The 22163-nt window shown below is 40.5% G+C and overlaps 1 protein-coding gene across 1 annotated transcript; it reads left to right on the top strand.

The window, feature by feature from the left end:
* Positions 1-5516: 5516 nt before the first annotated feature.
* LOC124295162 lies at positions 5517-6689 on the top strand. The gene has a single exon (XM_046744051.1). The coding sequence runs from the start codon at positions 5517-5519 to the stop codon at positions 6687-6689; it is 1173 nt and encodes a 390-aa protein (XP_046600007.1).
* The last annotated feature ends 15474 nt before the right edge of the window (positions 6690-22163 follow it).

Raw genomic sequence — 22163 nt, 5'->3', positions numbered from 1 at the left:
TTTTTTTTGAATCAGCCTAATATGTACATATATTTATATTAGAGTTTTTTGTCGTCTATTGGTCGTGAATTTACTGTTTCTTACGCGCGGCCGTCTGGGCTTCGATGATTTGAGGGGGGGTTCGTGGATTGAGAGTTGTCGGGCGCGTCTAGAATCTACGATCACGGGTAACAAACAGAAGTGAAAGAAATCTGCTGATTTATTCTCCATTTTTTCGGTCCAGAATTTATCGTCACGTTTTATTTTATCAAAAATCAATCCCTTTGGCGTCCAAACTATAAAATAGCACCATTTCCTATTCGTGATGTGCAGAAGACCTTGGACCTGATACACGTAATTATGAGAAAGCTCTAACTTGGCTCTTCCACCGATTATTTTCGTCTCAAATATTTATTCTGTATCCCAAAAATCTATCGAGCGAGCGTAGCGAATGAGCAAAATTTTTAAATGTTCAAGCGAAATCCCACAAAAAGTACTGATATCCCCAAAAAACACCTCTGGTGCAAAAACCTTTCGCCAAGTATATTAATGTGACAGCTACCCACAAAACAGCCACCTACAAAACTGTCATCAAATCAGATACTACTGCCAAGTATAATTTATTTAGAAACTAATGATGATTTTCATATACTATAACTAATGATGACAAAAAAATTGAAATCAAAATTGAAATTGAAAAAAACAATAAATTTACTTGAAAAAAAAAAAAAAATTGGAGGTAGTGGTACTTGGCGGGTCTTTTTAAAACAAGCACAAGAAAATAAAAGTCGAGCTATATCAATGTTGTAATGGCAATATAAACATGGGCCCGCCAAGTACCACGTAGGTCAATTTTTTTTTTTTGCATTTTCAATTGTGATTTCAATTTTTTTTTTTTTTTGGTTATAGTCTCTTTTATTGGTTATAGTCTCTCTATCTAATAAAAAAGTTTCAAACAAATGAACGTAGAAAAAGATTATAATAACAATAGTAAAAAAAGATTATAATAACAATAGTATACGCATGAAGTTGGCGGTGGGGTGAGATCCCGAAAACAAAACAAAAAGCATCTAGCAAACCCTTTGACAGCTGTCATCGGCTGTTTATGACAGTCTTTGACAAATCCATTTATAGGTATCTGTTTCTGACGCGCAAAAAATGAACATGCAAACGAAAATTATCAAGATGATTCCCGATGGAAATGGTCTTTTTCACGCGTTGGCGTATTGTGTATACGGCACTCAAGATCGACACGCAGAGGTGAGACTGAGTATCGTTTCAAATATAGTGGATAATTGGTCTACCTTTGCGGGTTTTATTACAGGTAATGAGTCAAACGGTGCTGTGATTAGGTCACCTGGTGATTACAAATCACATATGAATAAAAATGGAATTTACGGGGGAGAAGCAGAATTAGTTGCAGCTGCGGACATTTTTAAGATATGTTTAATCGTGTATCGCGAAGAACAAGTTCATCCACACCGGATCGGATCACAAAATGGAACACAATTCTCGCTACTCTTCACCGGCGACGGAGACAGTGGACACTTTGATTTCTTGCAGAATTAAAATAAAATTCAGATAGTGAGTAATAAGTATGAGAAGTAACAATCAAATATTAGTAAATCTAAATATACCACCAAACAGTCAAAAGGACAGCCCGGATTTACGATGCAAATGGAGAAAGGAGGAGTTTCAAGCAGCAGACAAGGCGATGAAGATGGTGGATGTTCGGAAGTATCACAAAAGAAAGAGGAAAATAAAATTGTAAGTGCGAAGAACCAAATAAGCCATAGAATAATATCCATCAAATATTCGTGTAACCAGGTAAGAGGACGACCAGGATCGATGTTGACCACAAGAGAAAGAGGTGTTTGGCGGAATGAACATCAACGCAAATATAGAGAAAAAAATAATATAAAGAAGGTGATTTTGGAGAATAACCGGCAGAGCGGTAGTAAAAATAATTCAACGAAGGGTGTCGAAGAATTAGAAGAATCGATTGTGATTATTGATTTGGAAAATAAATCAAGAGGACGACCAACCAATGTGATGGACATAGAAGAGCGAAAAATTAGACGACGAGAACAGCAGCGAACATATAGGGAAGTGAACAAAAAATATCATACTGACTTTTCAACCAACGAACAGAAAGAAGGAGTTTCAACCAGCAGACAAGGCAATGGAGACGGTGGATGGTCGGACGTATCACAAAAGAAAAAGGAAAATAAAATTGTAAGTGCGAATAACCAAATAAGCCAGAGAATTATAAACAAAAATTCCTATGACCAGGCAAGAGGACGACCAGGATCTATGTTAACCACGAGAGAAAGAGGTGTTTTGCGGAGTGAACAGCAACACAAATATAGAGAAAAAAATAATATGAAGAAGGTGATTTTGGAGAATAACGGACAGAGCGGTAGCAAAAATAATTCAGCAAGTCAAGAAGATAGATCGATATCAATAGAGAAGGAACACCAATTTTCAACCAACGAATGGAAGCTTAGATTGACGAAAAAAAGAAAAGTAAGCACAGAAGGAATTGAAGTGGACAGCAAGTGCAGACCTGTCATCAAATCAACATGAAGGAATTCGCCTGTCTACTAGACAATGCGTAAGGAAATAGTGAGGCGCGCAGCGCCGAGTGCCCGAGGCGCGTAGCGCCGAGATGGGGTTGGCGCGCGAAGCGCGCAGGGGCGAAGCCCCTAGTATATCAAAATCATCATGAGTTTCTGAATAAATTATACTCGGCAGTAGTATCTGATTTGATGACAGTTTTGTAGGTGGCTGATTTGTAAGTAATGTGTGCATGTATGATTACCCCAGAATTACGTCAAGTTTATTTCTAAAAACAAAACGCGCGTATTTTAGTGGCCTAATACGTACACGCCGTATTTACTTGGTATGCTAAATTTTGCCAGATACCTTGTAACTTTACCTTGGATACTTAGGTAGTCACAATAAGTGATAAAAATATTCCTTATGATCGACAAAGTGTAAACACTAATGCAAATTGCCGAATAGTGATTTCGATCATTTAACCTGAACACGTAACAAATTGATGACATATTTTAGCGACTAATGCAAACCGGGCTAGTACCACACGTCACAATGCATTCTAGTATATGTTTTCGTATGTATAAAAGACTTGAGAATGAATTTGTACTGCTATTATGAACAGCAATATCGGCTCTTGAAAGTACCTTCTTACAATTAGATTAAAGCCCTGCGATTGTTCGTACTCAAGTGTTTGAATCTCGAAGTCGGAGAGAATGCGACATCAATCATATAAATAATTCGATTTACCTAATTTTTTCCTGAAATATGCACAAAATCTTTATGCCGGGTCGTTTCTCCTTCTTCAAAGACACGTTCCTTCTCTTCTTAGCCATCGCGGGAATAAATACTGCCTCGAAATAATAAAAAACACGGTAGAAAAACACAAGTAAAAATAAAAGCGCGGAACACTATCCACGTGCCGAGCGACGAGGATTCGAACGAGGGGAATTGTAGTGGGGGGGTTTGAGTCTACTCTCCTCGCCTGTAGTTCGCATGGTCGCCGGCCAACGCGGTCGTGGCGCTAGCAGCCGCCCGCCTTTGGCGCGAAAAATTTGCTGTTTTATGCTTCGTGATTTTCCTTCTCATTTCCTCATTTTTGAACATAATTAGGTTCTTAGAGAGTCATTTTAAAGATAAAGAATAGATCTGTGTCGCCTCTTTCGCCGAATTTCGAAAAAAAATTCACTGTCCGCTGTGTCTCACTTCAAAGATAACGTACTTTCAAGTACGTTTTTCGCAAATCTGAAACCGAAATCGAAAATTCGGCAAAAGGGGCGACACAGATCTATTTCCTATCTTCAAAATGACCCCCTAAGAACCTAATTATCTTCAAAAATGAGGAGATGAGAAGGAAAATCGTGAGTCTCTGTTCGCGCGCGCTCGTCGAGGCATAAGCAACGCTCTTAAGATCTGTAACTCCTGATTTAGATAAAATCAATTGTGTGTATAAAATACCATGTCGAGACTGTAGCAAAAGTTATATTGGACAGACGTCACAACATTTAAAAAATAGAATTTCTGGCCATCGCTCAAATATTAAATGCCATGAAACTGACAGATGCGCTCTAGCAGAACACACCTTGAGTCTTGGACGTCATTTTGATTTTAATAACTCCATAACCTTAGCTACAGAACCTAATTGGTATAAACGTAATATTAAGGAAATGATCCATATTTTCAAGAACAAAAGTAACTCTGTCAACAAGCGCACAGATATCCAACATCTCAGCCATCTATACTCTAACATTCTCAAGTTTTCAAAATTGGGGCCCTTATTACGTTGTATCAGTCTCAAATCTATTTTGCTCCAACATAGATCAATATCACACCTCATTACCATAGATTTTTAATCGATGTCCGCTGATTTTCACTTCGGTCCAAAATGCTGAACTAAAAACACCCAAGCAGGCACAGGTCATCAAATTTTGTGAGTAATCCGTCTGTATCTTGTTTGATCTCTTTTTATTTCAATTACACAATTATTAACCTCTTTAATCGTCAAATTTAGACGAGCGCAAATGCGGATCTACCTATCTATCACCTATTGAGCAACCGCCCGGATAGATCTTCGAAGTCTTCTACGCTAAGACCAATCCGTGATCATACTCACGGAACTTCCCACATCCACGAGGAGCAGGACACCAAGGACCCACGATCAGGAGACGTGGAGCACCCGTCCAAGGAATCCTCAACACCACTTCCCATCAAAGGAAGGCATTCAGCGTACTAATAATTTTCATTTGTTTTCAATAAAAAACTCCTCAGGTACTAGGGAGCCGTGTCTGAGTGAAGAACAGCAAAAAAAAAAAAAAAAAAGTGTTTTGAGTTGTGACCTTCATATCCAAGAATAACATTAATCAAAAAATCTCCGGGGTCAAGATAAATCGTCTTCATCATATTAACGGAATAAAACGTGTGAACCATGGGGTTTTTTCACGATATCTCTCTTGCATATGGAAAGAGTTTGGCGGGGAAGCTGCGACGTTGGGCCACCATATCCGAGTCTTTGTTGAAGCTTAAAAACCACCGCATCTTTCTTCTAAACTGCAAGAAACGATCGATTTTACCGACCCATTTAAAATTCCCTAAGCTTATCTCGAACGTTATTAGTTTTAAAATGTCTAAGTCGCGTACTGTTTACTCACAGAATGTACACAAATTTCAAAGGTCGTTACTTAATCTAGAGATCAGTGACGCTCACGCGACCATTGTCAAATACCAAAATATTTTGTTGTCGCTTGAGAATGATATTTTAATTGAATTACCGGTTGAAGTGTCAAAAAAAATTCTTCGACGCACAATACCTGAAATTGGAACCGGCCTTCAACGCTTACAAGGCGGCTGACATCAACAAGTTAGCTGATCTGATTAATAAAAAAAAACGGCTCACTTCTAATCCAATTGACCCGACCTTCGAAAATTGGATCGTGAACCTCAGCAATACTGATATTCCTGTCAATGTTACCGACGTGCTAAAAATGGGACCCAAATATGGCATTCCTTTTAAGACTAACTGCATCCCAACCAACGAACTCATCTCTGATTTCGAATCAAAGATTTCCTTCATTTCTTCTAATTCTCGTAATACGGCCCGCCAAGATTTTACCAACACTATAAAAAAGTTCATCAACACTCCTGCTCCCCTTCACGCTGACAAGAATATCCTTCATAAAATCAAAGAAACTAAGATCTTCCAAAATAACAACCAGGACTTACTTTTCTTGAAGGCGGATGAGGGAAACACGACTGTTATGATGAACAAACAAATGTACGAGGATAAAATGTTGCAACAACTCTCTAACAACAACTCTTACAAAGTTGTTAGATACGATCTCACCTGTACCTTGCAACCAAAAGTCAAAAAACTAACAACTGATTGGTCTAAAAGCAAACTCATCTCTGATCAACTGAGACGTCAAATTGCAAAAACTGATTGCCTACCACCTAGAGCTTACGGACTACCGAAAATTCACAAACCGGATACACCGGTACGAATTATAGTTTCCTTCACTGACAGTGCGACTATCAATCTGGCTCGTTTCCTCAGTCAATGTATAGGTAACAACATCATACCTCCCTTGTCACGGCTAAGAGATAGTTTTGCTCTGGTGAATGCTATTAGGGACTTTCGTCTTCCAGCTGATCATATTTTAGTTTCGCTGGATGTTGTATCTTTGTTCACAAATATACCACAAGATCTTGCAATCAACGCTGTTAAACAGCGCTGGCATCAGTTGGTGGACAAAATTCCTGTCCCACTTAACGAACTCTTAAAAGCATTGCACATATGTTTTAAGGCTGCCATATTAAAATTTAACCATAACATATATACTCAAACTTATGGTTTACCGATGGGCTCACCGCTCTCTCCAATTTTGTCTGATTTGGTTTTGGATGATCTTGAACAATATTGTCTCAATAAACTGGACTTCAAGCCTTCATTCTTTTTCAGATATGTAGAAGACATAATTACAGCTGTCCCTTCGGATAAAGTTGCAGAAATGCTTTCAGTTTTCAACAGTTTCCATCCGAGACAACAATTTACATCTGAATTAAAGTCTGATCACCAAATTAGCTTTTTGGATGTCCTGATCATCAATGATAACCAGCTCATTAAAACTAATTGGTTTCATGAGGCTACTTGGTCATAAAGGTATTTAAATTACCATTCTCACCATCCCAGATCATACAAAATTGGAACGATCAATTGCTTAGTTGAAAGAGCGATCCGACTCTCAAGTATGGAATTTCACAAGAAAAATTTGTCCTTGATTCAGCAGGTACTAAGTAAAAACGACTATCCACCTCGCCTGCTCAACAAACATATTGTAACGTACTTTGACGTTACGGAAAATAAATATGGATCCGCGAGTTTAATTATCAAGTCAAAAGAAATCAAGAGCGTGAATAAAATGTTGTGAAAAATGCTTTAATGCAAGATATGTGTTTCTCGTTTGAAGTCTGAAACAAGACTGTTTTTGCAATAATGTTGGTTGACGCAGCAACCTTATTCTTTTGAAGGACATAAGAGGTTTATAAACGTCTTTTATCTATGCTGACTACAAGATCATTAAAGAGGGGGCAAAACGGGTGATTTCACCCTTTGTAACACTACTCCCCCCCGAGGAAAAGAGTCGTCCCGATTCGGGAAAGGTGAAACAATTATAAAGGTGATCTAGCAGTCAGTGCTCAAAGGTGAGTTGGAGCTGTGGCTCTAAAAATTTAAGAACTCCCTTTTTTACTATCTGGCATTTGCCCACAGTCTCAAGGTAAACCACAGAAAACCTTGAGCAGATAGTTGAGCGTTAAATAACTTCAAAAATTCATGTGCCTTGTTTTTACAAAGGTGAGTGTTATTGAGTGTTGTGTATCTTCATGAATTTGAAGACATCAAAATCATCCGGATCGTCGTCGAAAAAAAAATTCATTCCTCTTCAGGGAAAATAGTCCGGTGAATCAAACACAGATGAGTACGACGAGGCGGGAAACCATAATTGGAAAAACTCTGGGTCCTAGGCAACGTAAAGGCTGATTCCCTCTGAGAACCGGCACAGGAAACAGGGAAAAGGAATGGGTGACTGAATCCAAGGCTTCTTCAGAGACAGCACACCCTAGAGTTTGGAGGACAAATGTGAGTGGTGGTATAACAATTCAAATTCACTAAGTGAATTTGGGAGAATACACGAATACAATAAATTAAATATGTATTCAAAAGAAAAGAAACGATCTTATCTGAATCATTTCTGCGTCCTTCTTCAAAATAAGACCACCAGTCATCCTCAAGAATCGGGGAAAGATTGGATGGGAAAAGGCTGTGTCAAGAAACCTGAAAAAGTACTCACAAAAACTGACACTTAAGGTTAATAAAATGTGAAAATCAAGCAATCGCTCATCGACCTTGAAAAATAATCGTGGCTCTATTCACATTTCAAAAGAAACCAAAGCCTGTCCGACACAAAACTCGATTCCAGAGAAGAAGTTTCTAGAAAGAAACAACCGAAGAAAACAATTTTCAAATTGATTAGCAACTCAGAAATAACAAATCATTATAAGAAAAGTCCTCATCGAAGACAGTCTTAGTCAGTTGAACAAAATGTCAATCATAAAGACTCCCCCCGTTTCTGCTTTCATTAATGCGGGTATAATCACTTCAAACTATTCGTGGGAGAACGTCAAAAGTATGACGCAGCAAGAATTTAAAATTCATTTCGAAAACCAATGGAGGACTCTAAAATGTGGTCGAGGTGAGACCATCCGAGAGAAGCACAAAATGGGGCTAGTGTGCTTAAACTGTTAGGTTACTCGGTAAGTTTTCACGCAAATTTTGAGTTAAATATATGTCAGTTCCCCGTGTCTGATTTATTTCAGCGCGGACATGAAGAACTTCCATGAACACAAAAAAACGCATTTGACCTTCGCGGGAGAAAGCAAAGCCTGCCGCGAATGCAGGAAGAAATTATTTGTAACAAGATCTACCGAAGGTTGCAACGATTGTGAAGAAGTTAAGTCTGCTTTAAAAATTATAGAAGAGCAAATTTTTGAAACTTGATTTTTTTTTATATGTAACCTCCCGTTTTCACCATTCGTTCCTTTTTTTTTTATCTTGTTCCAATAGAGAAAATTGAACTTTGCTTTTCGTCTTTCTCTTAATTAAAAATACTTTTTCATTATTCAAGTCTGAATTAACCCCTGCACATCATAGAAGTACAAAAAACTTTAAAAACTTGATGGGCTGTAGCTTCTGCATTTATAACCAAGACAGGAGCCGATAAATAATAGAAGGTTTGTTTTACTAGCCAATCTTCATGAATCTCATGAATAGTTCTGAGTAGCTCTAAAGAAATACTCGATTCCTCCTCACGGGAACGGGAACTTAGTCGAGCAAAAGAAGTTTCTGGGGAAACTCGCAAATAAACAATCAAATCTACTCTGAGCTCAGACGAGCGAATAAGAAGATCGGAATTTTTCATCAATAAATGAGATTCGAAGTCGCGAAAATTACCTAACCTTCGGCGAGCTTCTACAAAACAATTGCTACTGAATATCGATCTTTCCATCACCTTTACAGGTAATGAAGTCGTCTGCAGATGTCTATCTAACATAACCATTTGAGCGGAATGCTGAAAATAATAGCAATAACGATCTGGGTCTTGATACATCAAATCTAGAAGATTAATTCCAGCTACATCTCGATATTCCTCAAGAGGTTCTAAAAGTGTACAGACCTGGCGATCTGCTAAAAACCTTTTGGTGAAAGTTGTTTTTCCGCATCCGATATTTCCTTCAATAATAATCGTAAGCGGTCGAGTTTTACTCAAATGAATTCCGAAAGGTAAATTCTTCTCCCAATCGATGACCGACTGTAAACAAGGCCAAATCGATCACGGTCGTCAAGGGTGTTCGTTTGAAGATCTGACCTCGAAGGATGTTCCTGGTCTTGGAGAAACTGTTCCAGGTTGATCCTCTTCAAAAGGAGCAACACGGTCCAAGTGAACCACTTTCTGACGCGAATGAGGAGATCTTCGGATTCTATAAACAACATCATTTATCCGGTTAACCACTGAGTAAGGGCCTTCCCAATTTCTTTGTAGCTTTGGACATCGTCCTTTCTGTCTTCGAGGTTGAAAGAGCCAGACAGAATCTCCAGGATTAAATTTCAAATCTCTGGCTCGAATATCATAACGAGTTTTTAATTTATCTGAAGCCATAGAAATTCTATTCCTAGCAAAGTGATGAATTTCTTCTAAACGTTGTTGTAATAAAAAGGCATAATCTGTTTGATGCTGTCTTTGCACAGAAACAGGGCCTTTCTCTAAATCTGATGGAAGTCGAAGATTTCTTCCAGTAAGCATGAGGGCTGGCGTCTGCTTCGTCGTCTCATGAATCGTAGATCTGTAAGATAAGAGGAAGAAAGGGATCCAGGAGTCCCAGTCTCTCTGATTCTGCTCTACGAAGGACGACAAATACTGTAGCAAGGTTCGATTCAGACGCTCTATCATGCCGTCAGATTGCGGATGCAAAGGAGTCATACGAGTTTTTCTAACCACTAAAATTTGAGTAACCTCTTTCATTAAGGTTGACTCAAAATTTCGGCCTTGATCAGTATGAAGTTCTAGAGGAACTCCGTGTCTACAAATAAACTCTTTAACGAATGCCTGTGCTACAGTAGAAGCTTCTTGATCAGCGAGAGGAACCACTTCAGGCCACTTAGTAAAATAATCAGCAATAACCAAAGCATATTTATTTCCAGAATGGGTTATCGGGAGAGGTCCGAGAATGTCCATTGCTATTCTTTCAAATGGAGCTCCCACGTGGTAAATTTGAAGAGAGCTTTGTCCCTTCGCTCGAGGTCCTTTCTTTGCCGTGCAGATTCGACATCTTCGACACCAATCTTCAACGTCCATCCGGCAACGGGGCCAAAAGTAGAAGTCGCGAATTCTGCCCAAAGTTTTATTTGAAGCGAAATGTCCGCCTGCAGGAGAATCATGACAAAGAGCAAGAATCTCTGGAACTCGTGACCTGGGAACCAAAAGTTGCCACCTGATTTCTTTCAAGTCTGCAGATTCCCATTTTCGGTATAAAATTCCATCAATTAAAAGGATAGAGTCCCATTGAGCCCGAAAAATTTTCAAATCTGGCTCGGCTAAAGATATATCCTGCCAGTCCGGGCGAGTTTCTGCTTCTTTCCAAGACTTCACTTGATTCAAAGTGTCGTCCTCTTGTTGCGATTTTCTCCATTCCTCCTGGTTATTTTCGAAAAAAATCTTCCGTATTATAAGAGAGGGGTCACGGTTTTTCTCTAATCGTGCACACTGTTTACACTCTGGCATTTCCTCGCAGGGTCTTCGAGAGAGAGCATTGGCGTTTCCATGATGAATTCCTGCTCGATGACGAATGTCAAAATCGTACTGACCGAGCCTTTTCAACCATCTAGCTACCTGACCTTCGGGAGATTTGAACGAAAGTAGCCACCTGAGAGAAGCATGATCTGTACGTATCAAAAATCTCCTACCGTACAAATAATGGTGAAAATGTACTACGGTCTTAACAACAGCTAAAAGCTCTCTACGAGTGACACAATAATTCCTCTCGGTTTTACTCAAAACTCTGCTGAAATAGCTTATCACTCTCTCTTGACCTCCCTGAATTTGTGACAGAACCCCGCCTATTCCTGAAAGAGATGCATCCGTATCTAAAATAAAAGGAATTTCGACCTCTGGATAAGCTAAAATCGGCGAAGAAATAAGATTTTCTTTTAATTTCTTGAACGCCTCTTCGCATTCCGGGGTCCAGTCAGAAGGAATCTTGATTCCGGTCAAGTTACGGAGAGGTTTAGCTATACTAGCGAAACCCTTTACAAATCTTCTGTAATACGTACAAAGGCCTAAACAGCTTTGAATTCGTTCTTTATTCTTAGGTGTCGGCCAAGAAGAAACCTTCTCCATTTTGGATGGGTCGGTCTTCACACCTTGTGCTGAAACGATATGTCCGAGGAAGCCTACTTCTTTCTGGAACCGATGGCATTTTTTCGGGCTCATTTTCAGACCTGCTTGCTTCAGCCTAGCGAAAACTTGTCTGAGATTTTGAACTTCTTCTTCAAAGTTCTTGCCAAAAACGATCATATCGTCTAAATAAACGAGGCATATCTTGCCAGTGAGCCCATGGAGAACAGCCTCCATCATTCGTTCAAAGGTAGCCGGAGCATTACTCAAACTAAACGGCATAACCTTGAACTGCCATAATCCTCCTAAACCCGTAACAAAAGCTGTTTTTTCTTCATCTAGAGGATCCATTTCGACCTGCCAGTATCCGCTCTGAAGATCTATGGTGCTGAACCAAGTTGCACCAGCTATCAGGTCGAGTGTCTCGTCGATTCTGGGTAGAGGGTAAGAATCTTTCTTCGTTATATCGTTCAGCTTCCTGTAATCGATACAAAATCGTTTGGATCCGTCCTTTTTGTTAAGAAGGACGATTGGTGAGGCCCAGGGACCAGACGATGGTTCAATTACATCGTTCTTTAGCATGTCTTCCACAAGCTTCTTCACCTCTTCTCGGGCGTTGAGAGCGAGTCTTCGAGGAGCTTGTTTTATCGGTGAACTCTCTCTGACATCGATCTTGTGCTTGACAGAAGTAAATCGGCCCTTATCACCACTATCTTTGGCGAAAGAATCTATAAATCCTAGCAAAAGAGATTTAAACGATTCTACCTGAGCTGAATTTAACGAAATCGAAGATTTCTCGACAAGGCTCCGTAAATGTGAAGGGAAATGTTGTTGCAAATCATCCTCTGAAAGTTCTATTTCCCGAATTCTAGGAGGAGTCCAGTAAATTCCATTTCGATTTGTACAAAGAGTTATTTCGCGATTGTTCGAAGCTAGTGAATTTCTCTTAGTCAAGATAACACAGTTATGAGCTGTAAGAAAGTCTATTCCCAAAATACCTTCATCCTCTATATCTGCTATAAAAACCTTATGTGGAGAGTCGATACACCCAAAAAGGTTAATTTGGACAGTAACCTGTCTCAAAACCGGGGTCGTCTCTCCAGTGGCCGTTCGCAGAGAAAAAGAGGGAACAATCTGGTCATCGGATTTAAAGAGATCCGATCGAACTACGGTTACTTCCGCGCCGGTGTCTATTACCCATAGACAATCGACGCCATTTACAGTACCGCGCGCGTAAAGACCAGACTGTCGTAGACTTCTAATTAAAAACTGTTCTCCAAGAGGGCTTTCACTTCTAACAATCTGCGATGATTTTCGCCCCGACAAATCATTTGGAATTAGTTTTTTGGGTGAGTTCCTGTTGAAGAACTCGACTGAGGATTTGCTTCCCCTATTTTAATATTTTTCTGACACCAGTTATAAGAGTTTGGATTCGAGCCTTGCATCGGTTCTCTACCAATTTTTTCAATTAGAAAACAATGATTCGCGTCATGGCCTATTTTTTTACAAAATATACAGGTCAAGCCGGTTTGACTCGTCATGACCGCGTTCCTAATTACACGCTTGTTTTTCTGGTTTTGAAAAGAACCTCGATTTCTTGGTTTAAAATTACTATTGTTATCTTGATTTCTATAATTTTGAGGTTTTGGCTCCTCCGAGTGTTCAAAACTTCGTCTTTCTGAGGTTCTTTCAGACACCTCAATCCGACGAAGCTTGTTCAACCCAAAATATTGTTTCCTCATTGCCTCCACTTCGAGGGCTTCGGCCGTTGCCTCCCGCAGAGAAGTGAGACCCGATGTCCCAACGGCCATTTTAATTTCTGGATCATTGATTGCATTTAAGAAAGCTTGTGTTGCTAATAAATTACGAGACGGCTCGTGATCTGGCAAAGCTATACAAGAAAGCCGTTCAATATCTTGACTAAGAGACGCGAGGTCTTCGTCTCGTCCTTGTCTTCTAGTCCGTAATTGAGCCGTGTACAGTTTCGTCAAGTGGTCATTTCCGTATCTCAACTCAAGTGCAGAGCTAAGTTTCTCATAGTCGGAAATTTCTTTCCAAGACAATGCCTTCAAAACATTCAAAGCCGGCGTTCGAAGACAAGAGGCAAGACTGTGGGCCCTCATGACGGAGTCCCACTGATCATGTTTTGCAATCGTATTAAACTGGCGTTCATAATCTGCCCACGGAATCTTTCCATCGAAAATTGGCGGTTTTAAAGGATAAAAAGGTTTCTCGTTAATTTGAGAAGCAACCCCAGGAAATCTTGTATTATTTAATTGGCTTAAATGGGAATAACGAGGCTGAACGTGAGGCAAAGGCTCGGAAAAGTCAACCTCATTATTAACTGTTACTCTACCAATTGGGGATTCATCTATTCCCCCAATAAAAGGCACAGACCTTGAGTTAGGAACGTCCTGGGATCGTCCTGGATGTTGGACCTCCTGAACAGCAGGAACGGGAACAGGAGAGGGAACAGGAGAGGGAAGCGTAGTGACAACTCTGGAACCTCGAGGGGTGACAGCCGGTTCTCCTGAGCCATTCACCTGATGAACAGCCTGAAGAGCTGCCACAGTCGTCCGGAGTAGTTCATGAAGACTAGTCTCGGAACGCTCTTGAGCTTCTCTATCTAGCCATCGCTGCTCCAACTGAGAGGCAAGCTCCCTTTCTCGCTGCTCTCGTTGTTCTTGAAGCAACTGGACAAGTTGTTGTTGTTGTTCACTAGCCGCATCCAGAAGCTGCCGTTGATGTCGTTCGGCTGCTTCTTGTTGTTGGCTTATAATCTTCAGTAGGTCGATTTGTGAGGCTGAGACCATCGTAGGGACAGGTCAAGAGTCCACTGAAGGAGCACAAATTGTCTCGGGAACTCGCGGATTTTCCGTGATGGAATGTTCTTCTCCGCCACTTTCCCGACGACGAGAACGTGTCAAACGACTGTTGCTCATAGTTTATTTCACGCACTGAATTGACTTAATTGAAAAGAAACTCAAGATCCCGCTTCTGACACCAATGTAACGTACTTTGACGTTACGGAAAATAAATATGGATCCGCGAGTTTAATTATCAAGTCAAAAGAAATCAAGAGCGTGAATAAAATGTTGTGAAAAATGCTTTAATGCAAGATATGTGTTTCTCGTTTGAAGTCTGAAACAAGACTGTTTTTGCAATAATGTTGGTTGACGCAGCAACCTTATTCTTTTAAAAGACATAAGAGGTTTATAAACGTCTTTTATCTATGCTGATTACTAGATCATTAAAGAGGGGGCAAAACGGGTGATTTCACCCTTTGTAACAATATAAAGTTTAAATACGATTCCATCTTGTCATCGACCAGCCCTAACAACAATATCGATGTAACTACTACACAAACCAATCAAAAAAGCTATATTTCCATCCCATACGTTGCGGGGTTGTTTGAGTCACTCAACAGAACATTCTCTAAGTACAAAATTCAATTTGTGGGCAAATGTGCACATGATCTATCCTCGATGTTTGATTCGGGTGAAGACCCCTTACCCCTGGGTATGCGCTCTGGTGTAGTTTACAAAATACCTTGCAACCATTGCAACATGTCTTACATAGGCCAAACTAGTAGGCAACTACACACCAGGATAACCGAGCATAAACGCAATATCCATGAACACGAGGATAATTATACTGCATTGACGAGACATGCCATCGATTTCGACCACTTTTTTAATTATTTTCAAGCCAGCATTATTGACGTCGAACCGTTGTATTACAATAGGCTACTGTTAGAAATGTGCAATATTGTTGCACATCCCAATTCTGTCAACCGTAAACAAGACATAGAACATCTAAGTAATATTTACACTTTTGTGATACGACCATTGTAATTGTCCATTACCGACTGAGCTTGCTCTCGATTTTACCTCTTTAACAAAAATTTTGGTTTCCTTTTAACCCGTTGACTCTGCGTTGCTCTGATAACTATCGAGATCGACCTCCTCCCACTACACACTGGACGTTCCACTTGTGCTTATGTGCTCTGGACTCAACCATAACGGTGGTGTGTTTTATTTCATTTTACCAAACCAACAACAAATATGAATTCGTGGGAATTACGTGTCGCGAACGCAGTGTGTTTCGGTTTTTGTTTTTTATTGTTTATTGTTCTATTTGTTCATCAATTACCAACACGCATTCTATGTAATTGGAAGTGCCATCTCATACGAGGTAATTCCTCTTTTATACTTGCTCAAACATCCTTGCATATTATTCATACCACTATGTCTAATTTTGTTAAAACCTAGTTGTACATTATTTTATTCTTTTCCGTGACAGATATTTAAATAAAATGTTTTGAGGAGGGCTCCCACCAGGGCCGAAACGTTAACACGATAAAAAAGTGTTTTGAGTTGTGACCTTCATATCCAAGAATAACATTAATCAACGAAGAACAGCATTGCGTCTGACCTCATAGCTCAGATACGGTGATCGTCTCACAATCCCCTGACCCATAGGTAGGACACCTGAACCCGTAGAGAGTCACGGTCATTGCGACTGAATGTCTTAATACAGGTGAAGGTACGTTTGCGTAGAATCCCCTAGCCTTTAACTACCATGCTAGTAATATTCAGTCTTGCCATACGCAAACTGAATTACTATCAAAGTCCTTCTGACTACTATGCTATCACACAAGTAATATTCTGTTTCAGTACTATCTAAACGAATAATTATAATATCGAAATCAACTGTCAGCGACGATTCTTCATTATCGAATACCGTCCCTCTGACGACCAGGCTATCACATAAATAATGTTCAGTCTAGCCATAGGTAGACCGAACTATCATCTAAGTCCTTCCGACTACCATGCTAGCGCACAAATAATATTCTGTCTTAGTTCCCACTAAACGAATCATTAACAATCACAAAACCGACTAGTCAACGACGATCCAGCATAATCGAATACCGTCCTTCTGATTAACATGCTATCACGTAAGTAGTGTATATACGCCGGTTCTGGACCAAAACCCCCCCTATCTTCCCCCTAGCTCCCCCCTAGCTCCCCCTATCTCCCCCCTAGCTCCCCCCTAGCCCCCCCCCCCCCCCCCGACTCACGACGCACCCTCTCTCGCACCTCCCCCCCCCCCCCCCCCAGTCATTTTCGGCGGCTATTTTCATAGGATTTGACACACACACACACACACACAATAATTCCTGTCGAGACTTGTTTGGCGCCGGAAAGCCGCACATAAATCAGATAGGGTAAGAATCCGCTAGATCTAATGAAAAATTCCATGAAATGACCCCTGAAGGAAGGTTTAAAATGGCGTTTTGAATGCTTTCAACAATTTTTTTATTTAACATCAATTACATTTAGTTTTCTTATTGTATTCTCAATTATCTTATTCTAAATTTTAACGAGTAAAATTATACATATTATTTTCAATATCCATATTAATTAAACATATCATTATTTCGAAATTGACTTATACCAATTTTTCAACAGTACCACTGATCGGATTATATTCAACAATGCGATCATGCAAGATCATGCAGTAGGCAGAAGTGTGTGGCGGGAACGTAATGCTACAGTCAAATTCCAATCGAATGTCCACAGGTTCAGTTTTCAATGTTTCGTTCTGCTTGGAGCAATCGATGACGATAAGGGGAGCTTGGTTTATAAATTTACGCCTCGATAGCAAAGGCTCAGCTTCTTTATTATAGTAGCTCATTTGAAACCGAACATACATATCATAGAGAATGGCGGGGGATGTGCAGGCTCGGACTTGTTCGCTATCAAGAGTCGTAAAACCCCAAAACTGTGTGTACACATACCATCCGGTGAAGAGCGGGCAAGATAAGATTTTTCTTACACCAAACACTGTTCGCTACCTGCTTTTCGTTGACCGATTTTTCACACCACATGGCCCACGCTGCTTAAAGACTCATAAAACTCAAAAACTACATTAGGCGGCGGTGGGTTCGTGGAGAGGGGGAGGGGGAGGGGGTGAAAACCTGTTCCAACACGCTTTAAGGCAAGATGCAGCTGCGGAACTGGGTGACTTCAAACTGGCAGATAAACCGCAAAAATTTAGGGATGGTGGGAGGGGGGCTGCGGACCCCGTCGCCTCTGACGTCATTTTTTACATGAATTTCATCTTCTCTGCAGAGTCGGGAGGGTGATGAAGAGCGGGCAAGATAAGATTTTTCTGATACCAAACACTGTTCGCCACTCGCTTTTCGTTGACCGATTTTTCCCAACACATGGCCCACGCTGCTTAACGACTCATAAAACCCAAAAATTTAGGAATGGCGGGTCGGATAAAGGGCGGACCCAGTCGTCTCTGACGTCATTTTTCCCTCCGAGATGCGCAGAACGCAGTGCGCACCGCATCTCTGACGTCATTTTACCCTCCGATATGCGCAGAACGCAGTGCGCACAGTTCCCAAATTCTTGCGATCTATCGGCCTATATACATATAAGCTCAACGCATCCTATGCAGACTCGTCAGTCTTACACGATACGTGCAAGTCAAAAAAAGTTATACAAAGTTCAGCTTATATCAACGTCAAAGTCATGGCAGTCGAAGCGTATATGGGACTTGCGGGGTAGATGGAGAGGATGTACAATTTGCTGAGAGAGCAACCACCCGGAGAAGAGAATGACGTCGTCATCAATCATTGGGCTGATATTGGAATTGCGAATATCCAAGTTCTGCGCGATATTTCCATGCAACGAGGAACAACCGTTGGTGCGAAAATACGGATCCAACATACGATCGCACTCCTGCAATCTTGGGTGACGAAGATCAAGCAGTTGCAGCAGCGCACAGTGGTGACGGGTGGAAATATCGGTACTCCTGCGGGTGTACAATGGGACGACGTGGATAGCGCTTTTGCCAGCCGAATCAGAACGGGGGTTGTCACAAATCTCCGTCATAAAAATTTGGACGCCTTTCTGGACGATGTGCAGCGCGTCGTCACCGAGAAGTTGGAGCTGATACTGCGCGAGGAGGGAAATGTGAAGGTTAACCTCATATTATCGTGCAAATTCGAAAATGCCAAGCACGAAGAGATCTCCACTGAAGTTAAGAGTTTCAACACCTCCAACGTGGCGATTCTCCTCCCATCAAGCGATATAAATGGTTGGTTTATACGTGCACGGGGTGATCTGCAGTCAAAGGTGGAAGATTTCGAGCAACGCGATTCCGGCTGGAGTATGATTGAGATCCTTAACATCGCTGTAAATATCAATCGCTACCAGCCTCTCGCCGCGGGGGCTTCAACATTCGTCGACCTGCCCCAAGACATTCGACATAAAAAGGCTGTGATTAACGTGAGGAACGAGGACGAAAGATGCCTTCTCTGGTCCGTCACAGCAGCCCTCCACCCGGTCAACACCCACACCGATAGGACTCGCAACTATCGTCGATATATTTCCGAGTTGGACTGTACAGGTATCAATTTCCCTGCTACTCTACATGATGTGAAAAAGCTTGAGAGATTGAATAATTTGCGCATCAATGTATATGGTATAGAATCTCAAACTTTTTCGCATCATGCAAAATCAAATAAAAGCGTCATCGTGCCAATTTATTTGAGTAAAAATTTGCATAGCGTAAACATTGACACGATTCATCTTCTAATGGTTGAGAGTAATCCGGAAGACGATATGACTGGTGAGTTTGCACCGAGATTCCACTTTGCTTGGATTAAAGATCTTTCCCGATTGGTGAGCAAACAATTGTCCATTCATGAACACAAAACGTTTTTATGTGACAGATGTTTGTGCCACTTTGGCGCGAAACATGTCTACGACAATCACCGACAAGATTGTATTACGCTAAATAAAGTACGCATGGAATTTCCCAAGTGTAAAGATTTAATATTTTCCAATTTTCAAAACAAAGGCACCGTTCCGTTTGCCGTATACGCCGATCTCGAATGTATATTAATCCCTGAACCTGTGGATGAATTTGAAACTCGTAAGACTTGTGAAATTCAAAAGCATATCCCGCACAGTGTAGCGTACTATGTACATTGCGCGTACGATGAGACTTTATCAGAGTTCCACGGTAAACGCGGTGTCGATTGCATAGATTGGTTTATGAAACAGCTTAAAGATTTATCAATTCAAGTAGAGTCACGCATCAAAAACATAATTCCGATGAAGTCTCTTACCCAAGTGCAACGCGATCGTCACATGCGCGCAAAGAATTGTTATATTTGTGAAAAACCGTTTACGCCTGAGGAGAAAAAGTGTTACGATCACTGTCACTTCACGGGTAAATATCGTGGTCCTGCTCATAATCGGTGTAATTTGAATTTCAGAGAGACGCACACAATTCCAATAGTTTTCCACAATTTGTCCGGTTACGATTCTCACTTTTTAATAAAATCCCTCGCGTCAACTTTTCCCGGTAAAATTACACTGCTACCCATAAATAAGGAAAAATATATATCCTTCACGAAACGCGTCGATGGAACAATGATGCACTTGAGATTCATCGATTCGTTCAGATTTATGGCTAGCAGCATCGATAAACTTTCTAAATATTTGACCGATACCGATAAACGCATAACACGTAAATTTTATAATAACCCGACTCAGTTTAGTTTGATGACCCGCAAAGGCGTTTTTCCCTATGAATACGTCGATTGTTGGGGGAAACTCGATGAACCGCGATTACCTGCAAAGAAGCATTTCTACTCGCACCTCTGCGATGCAAATATCTCAGACACCGATTACGAGCACGCGAAAACTGTTTGGAGAGAATTCCATTTAGAGTCATTGGGGGGCTACTCAGATTTATATTTAAAGACCGATGTTCTTTTGCTTGCCGATATTTTCGAAAATTTCCGCGCTAGCTGCTTCAAAACATACAATTTAGATCCGTTGCACTACTACACTGCACCGGGGCTTGCTTTTGACGCGATGCTCAAGCATACTAATGTAAATTTGCAACTTTTAGACAACCCTGAAATGGTGTTATTTATTGAAAGAGCCATTCGAGGCGGCGTAGCGCAATGTTCCAATCGACACGCTCGGGCCAATAATAGATTCATGGGAACAGATTTTGATCCAAACAAAGCGGAATCGTATCTCATGTATTTTGATGTGAATAACCTGTACGGTGCAGCTATGAGCGTGCATTTACCAATCGGTTCGTTCGAGTGGGAATATCAGCACATCGATATAACGAACCATCCGGACGATTCGCCGATCGGTTACTTTCTGGAGGTAGATTTGGACTACCCTGTAGAAATCCACGAGGATCACAAAGACTTACCTCTTTGTCCCGAACATTTTACTCCTCCGGGTAGTAAAAATGCCAAACTCGCGACCACCCTTCACCCCAAAACAAAGTATATATTGCACTATAGAAATTTGAAACAGTGTTTGAGTTTAGGATTGAAATTAACGAAAGTGCATAGAATTTTGAAGTTTGCGCAATCTCCATGGCTCGAGCCTTATATCACGCTCAATACAGACATGCGTAAGCAATCTAGGAATGAATTTGAGAAAAACTTTTACAAACTCATGAATAACGCTGTGTTCGGCAAGACTATGGAGAATGTGCGAAATCATAAAGATGTTAAATTGGTTACAAAATGGGAGGGAAAAGGTGGTGCGAGAACGCTTATTGCCCGAGCAAACTTTCACAGCTGCACCGTATTTGACAGTGATATGGTTATCATTGAAATGAATCGTGTCAAAGTTCACTTCACCAAACCTATTTACGTCGGCGCATCAATTCTAGATCTGTCAAAAATCTTTCTCTACGATTTCCACTATAATTATATTAAAACCAACTTTTCGAATAAACAGGCTAAATTGATGTATACCGACACAGACAGCCTTATTTATCAATTCAATGTGCCTAATATCTACGATATCATCAAACGTGATGTAGATACAATGTTTGACACCTCTGACTATCCGCCCGACAATGTGTATGGTATTCCCCTTAAAAACAAAAAACAACTAGGGCTAATGAAGGATGAAAATAATGGTAAAATTATGACAGAGTTTGTGGGACTGCGAGCAAAGCTGTACACATTTACTACGATGGGCGAGGATGGGGAAAAATATGACAGTGGCGTAAAAGTGAGTAAGCGTGCCAAGGGTGTAAGAAATTCATCGATAAATAGCATCACGTTTGATGATTATAAGCGCTGTCTGACGGCTTACCGAGAGTTGACTCTTCCACAGTGTTTAATACGCAGCAAAAAACACGAAGTAAGCACGATCGTACAAAAAAAATTGGCTCTGAGTTGGCAGGATGACAAGCGGCAATTGATACCTGGACAGACCGACACCGTACCTTGGGGGTTTGTCCCAGCCTCCCAATAGCTATAGGATAAACTTTAAACATAGAATTGATGTAAATATTTGATGTTTGACGCCTCGAACGATCCACCATCGGGCGGAAACGTTTCATGATCAATACGATATTTAATGGATTTTAAGTTTCAAAATGCGAATTCATATACTCAACAATTGTTTATTTATTTATTATTGATATATCAAGCAATTATTCATATTTATTCGTTTACCACGAGAAAAATTTTCAGAAAATGGAAAAAAGTTTCCAGAAAACGAAAAAAAGTTTTCAGAAAATGAAAAAAAGTTTCCAGAAAACGAAAAAAAGTTTTCCGAAAACTTTTTTCCCATTTGGTTAACACGTAAAAAAAGTTTTCAGAAAATGAAAAAAAGT

This window comes from Neodiprion lecontei, chromosome 6 (assembly GCF_021901455.1).
Source record: "Neodiprion lecontei isolate iyNeoLeco1 chromosome 6, iyNeoLeco1.1, whole genome shotgun sequence".
Taxonomy (NCBI): domain Eukaryota; kingdom Metazoa; phylum Arthropoda; class Insecta; order Hymenoptera; family Diprionidae; genus Neodiprion; species Neodiprion lecontei.
The sequence above is the reverse complement of the archived record's forward strand: the minus strand, read 5'-3'. Positions and strand labels throughout refer to the sequence as shown.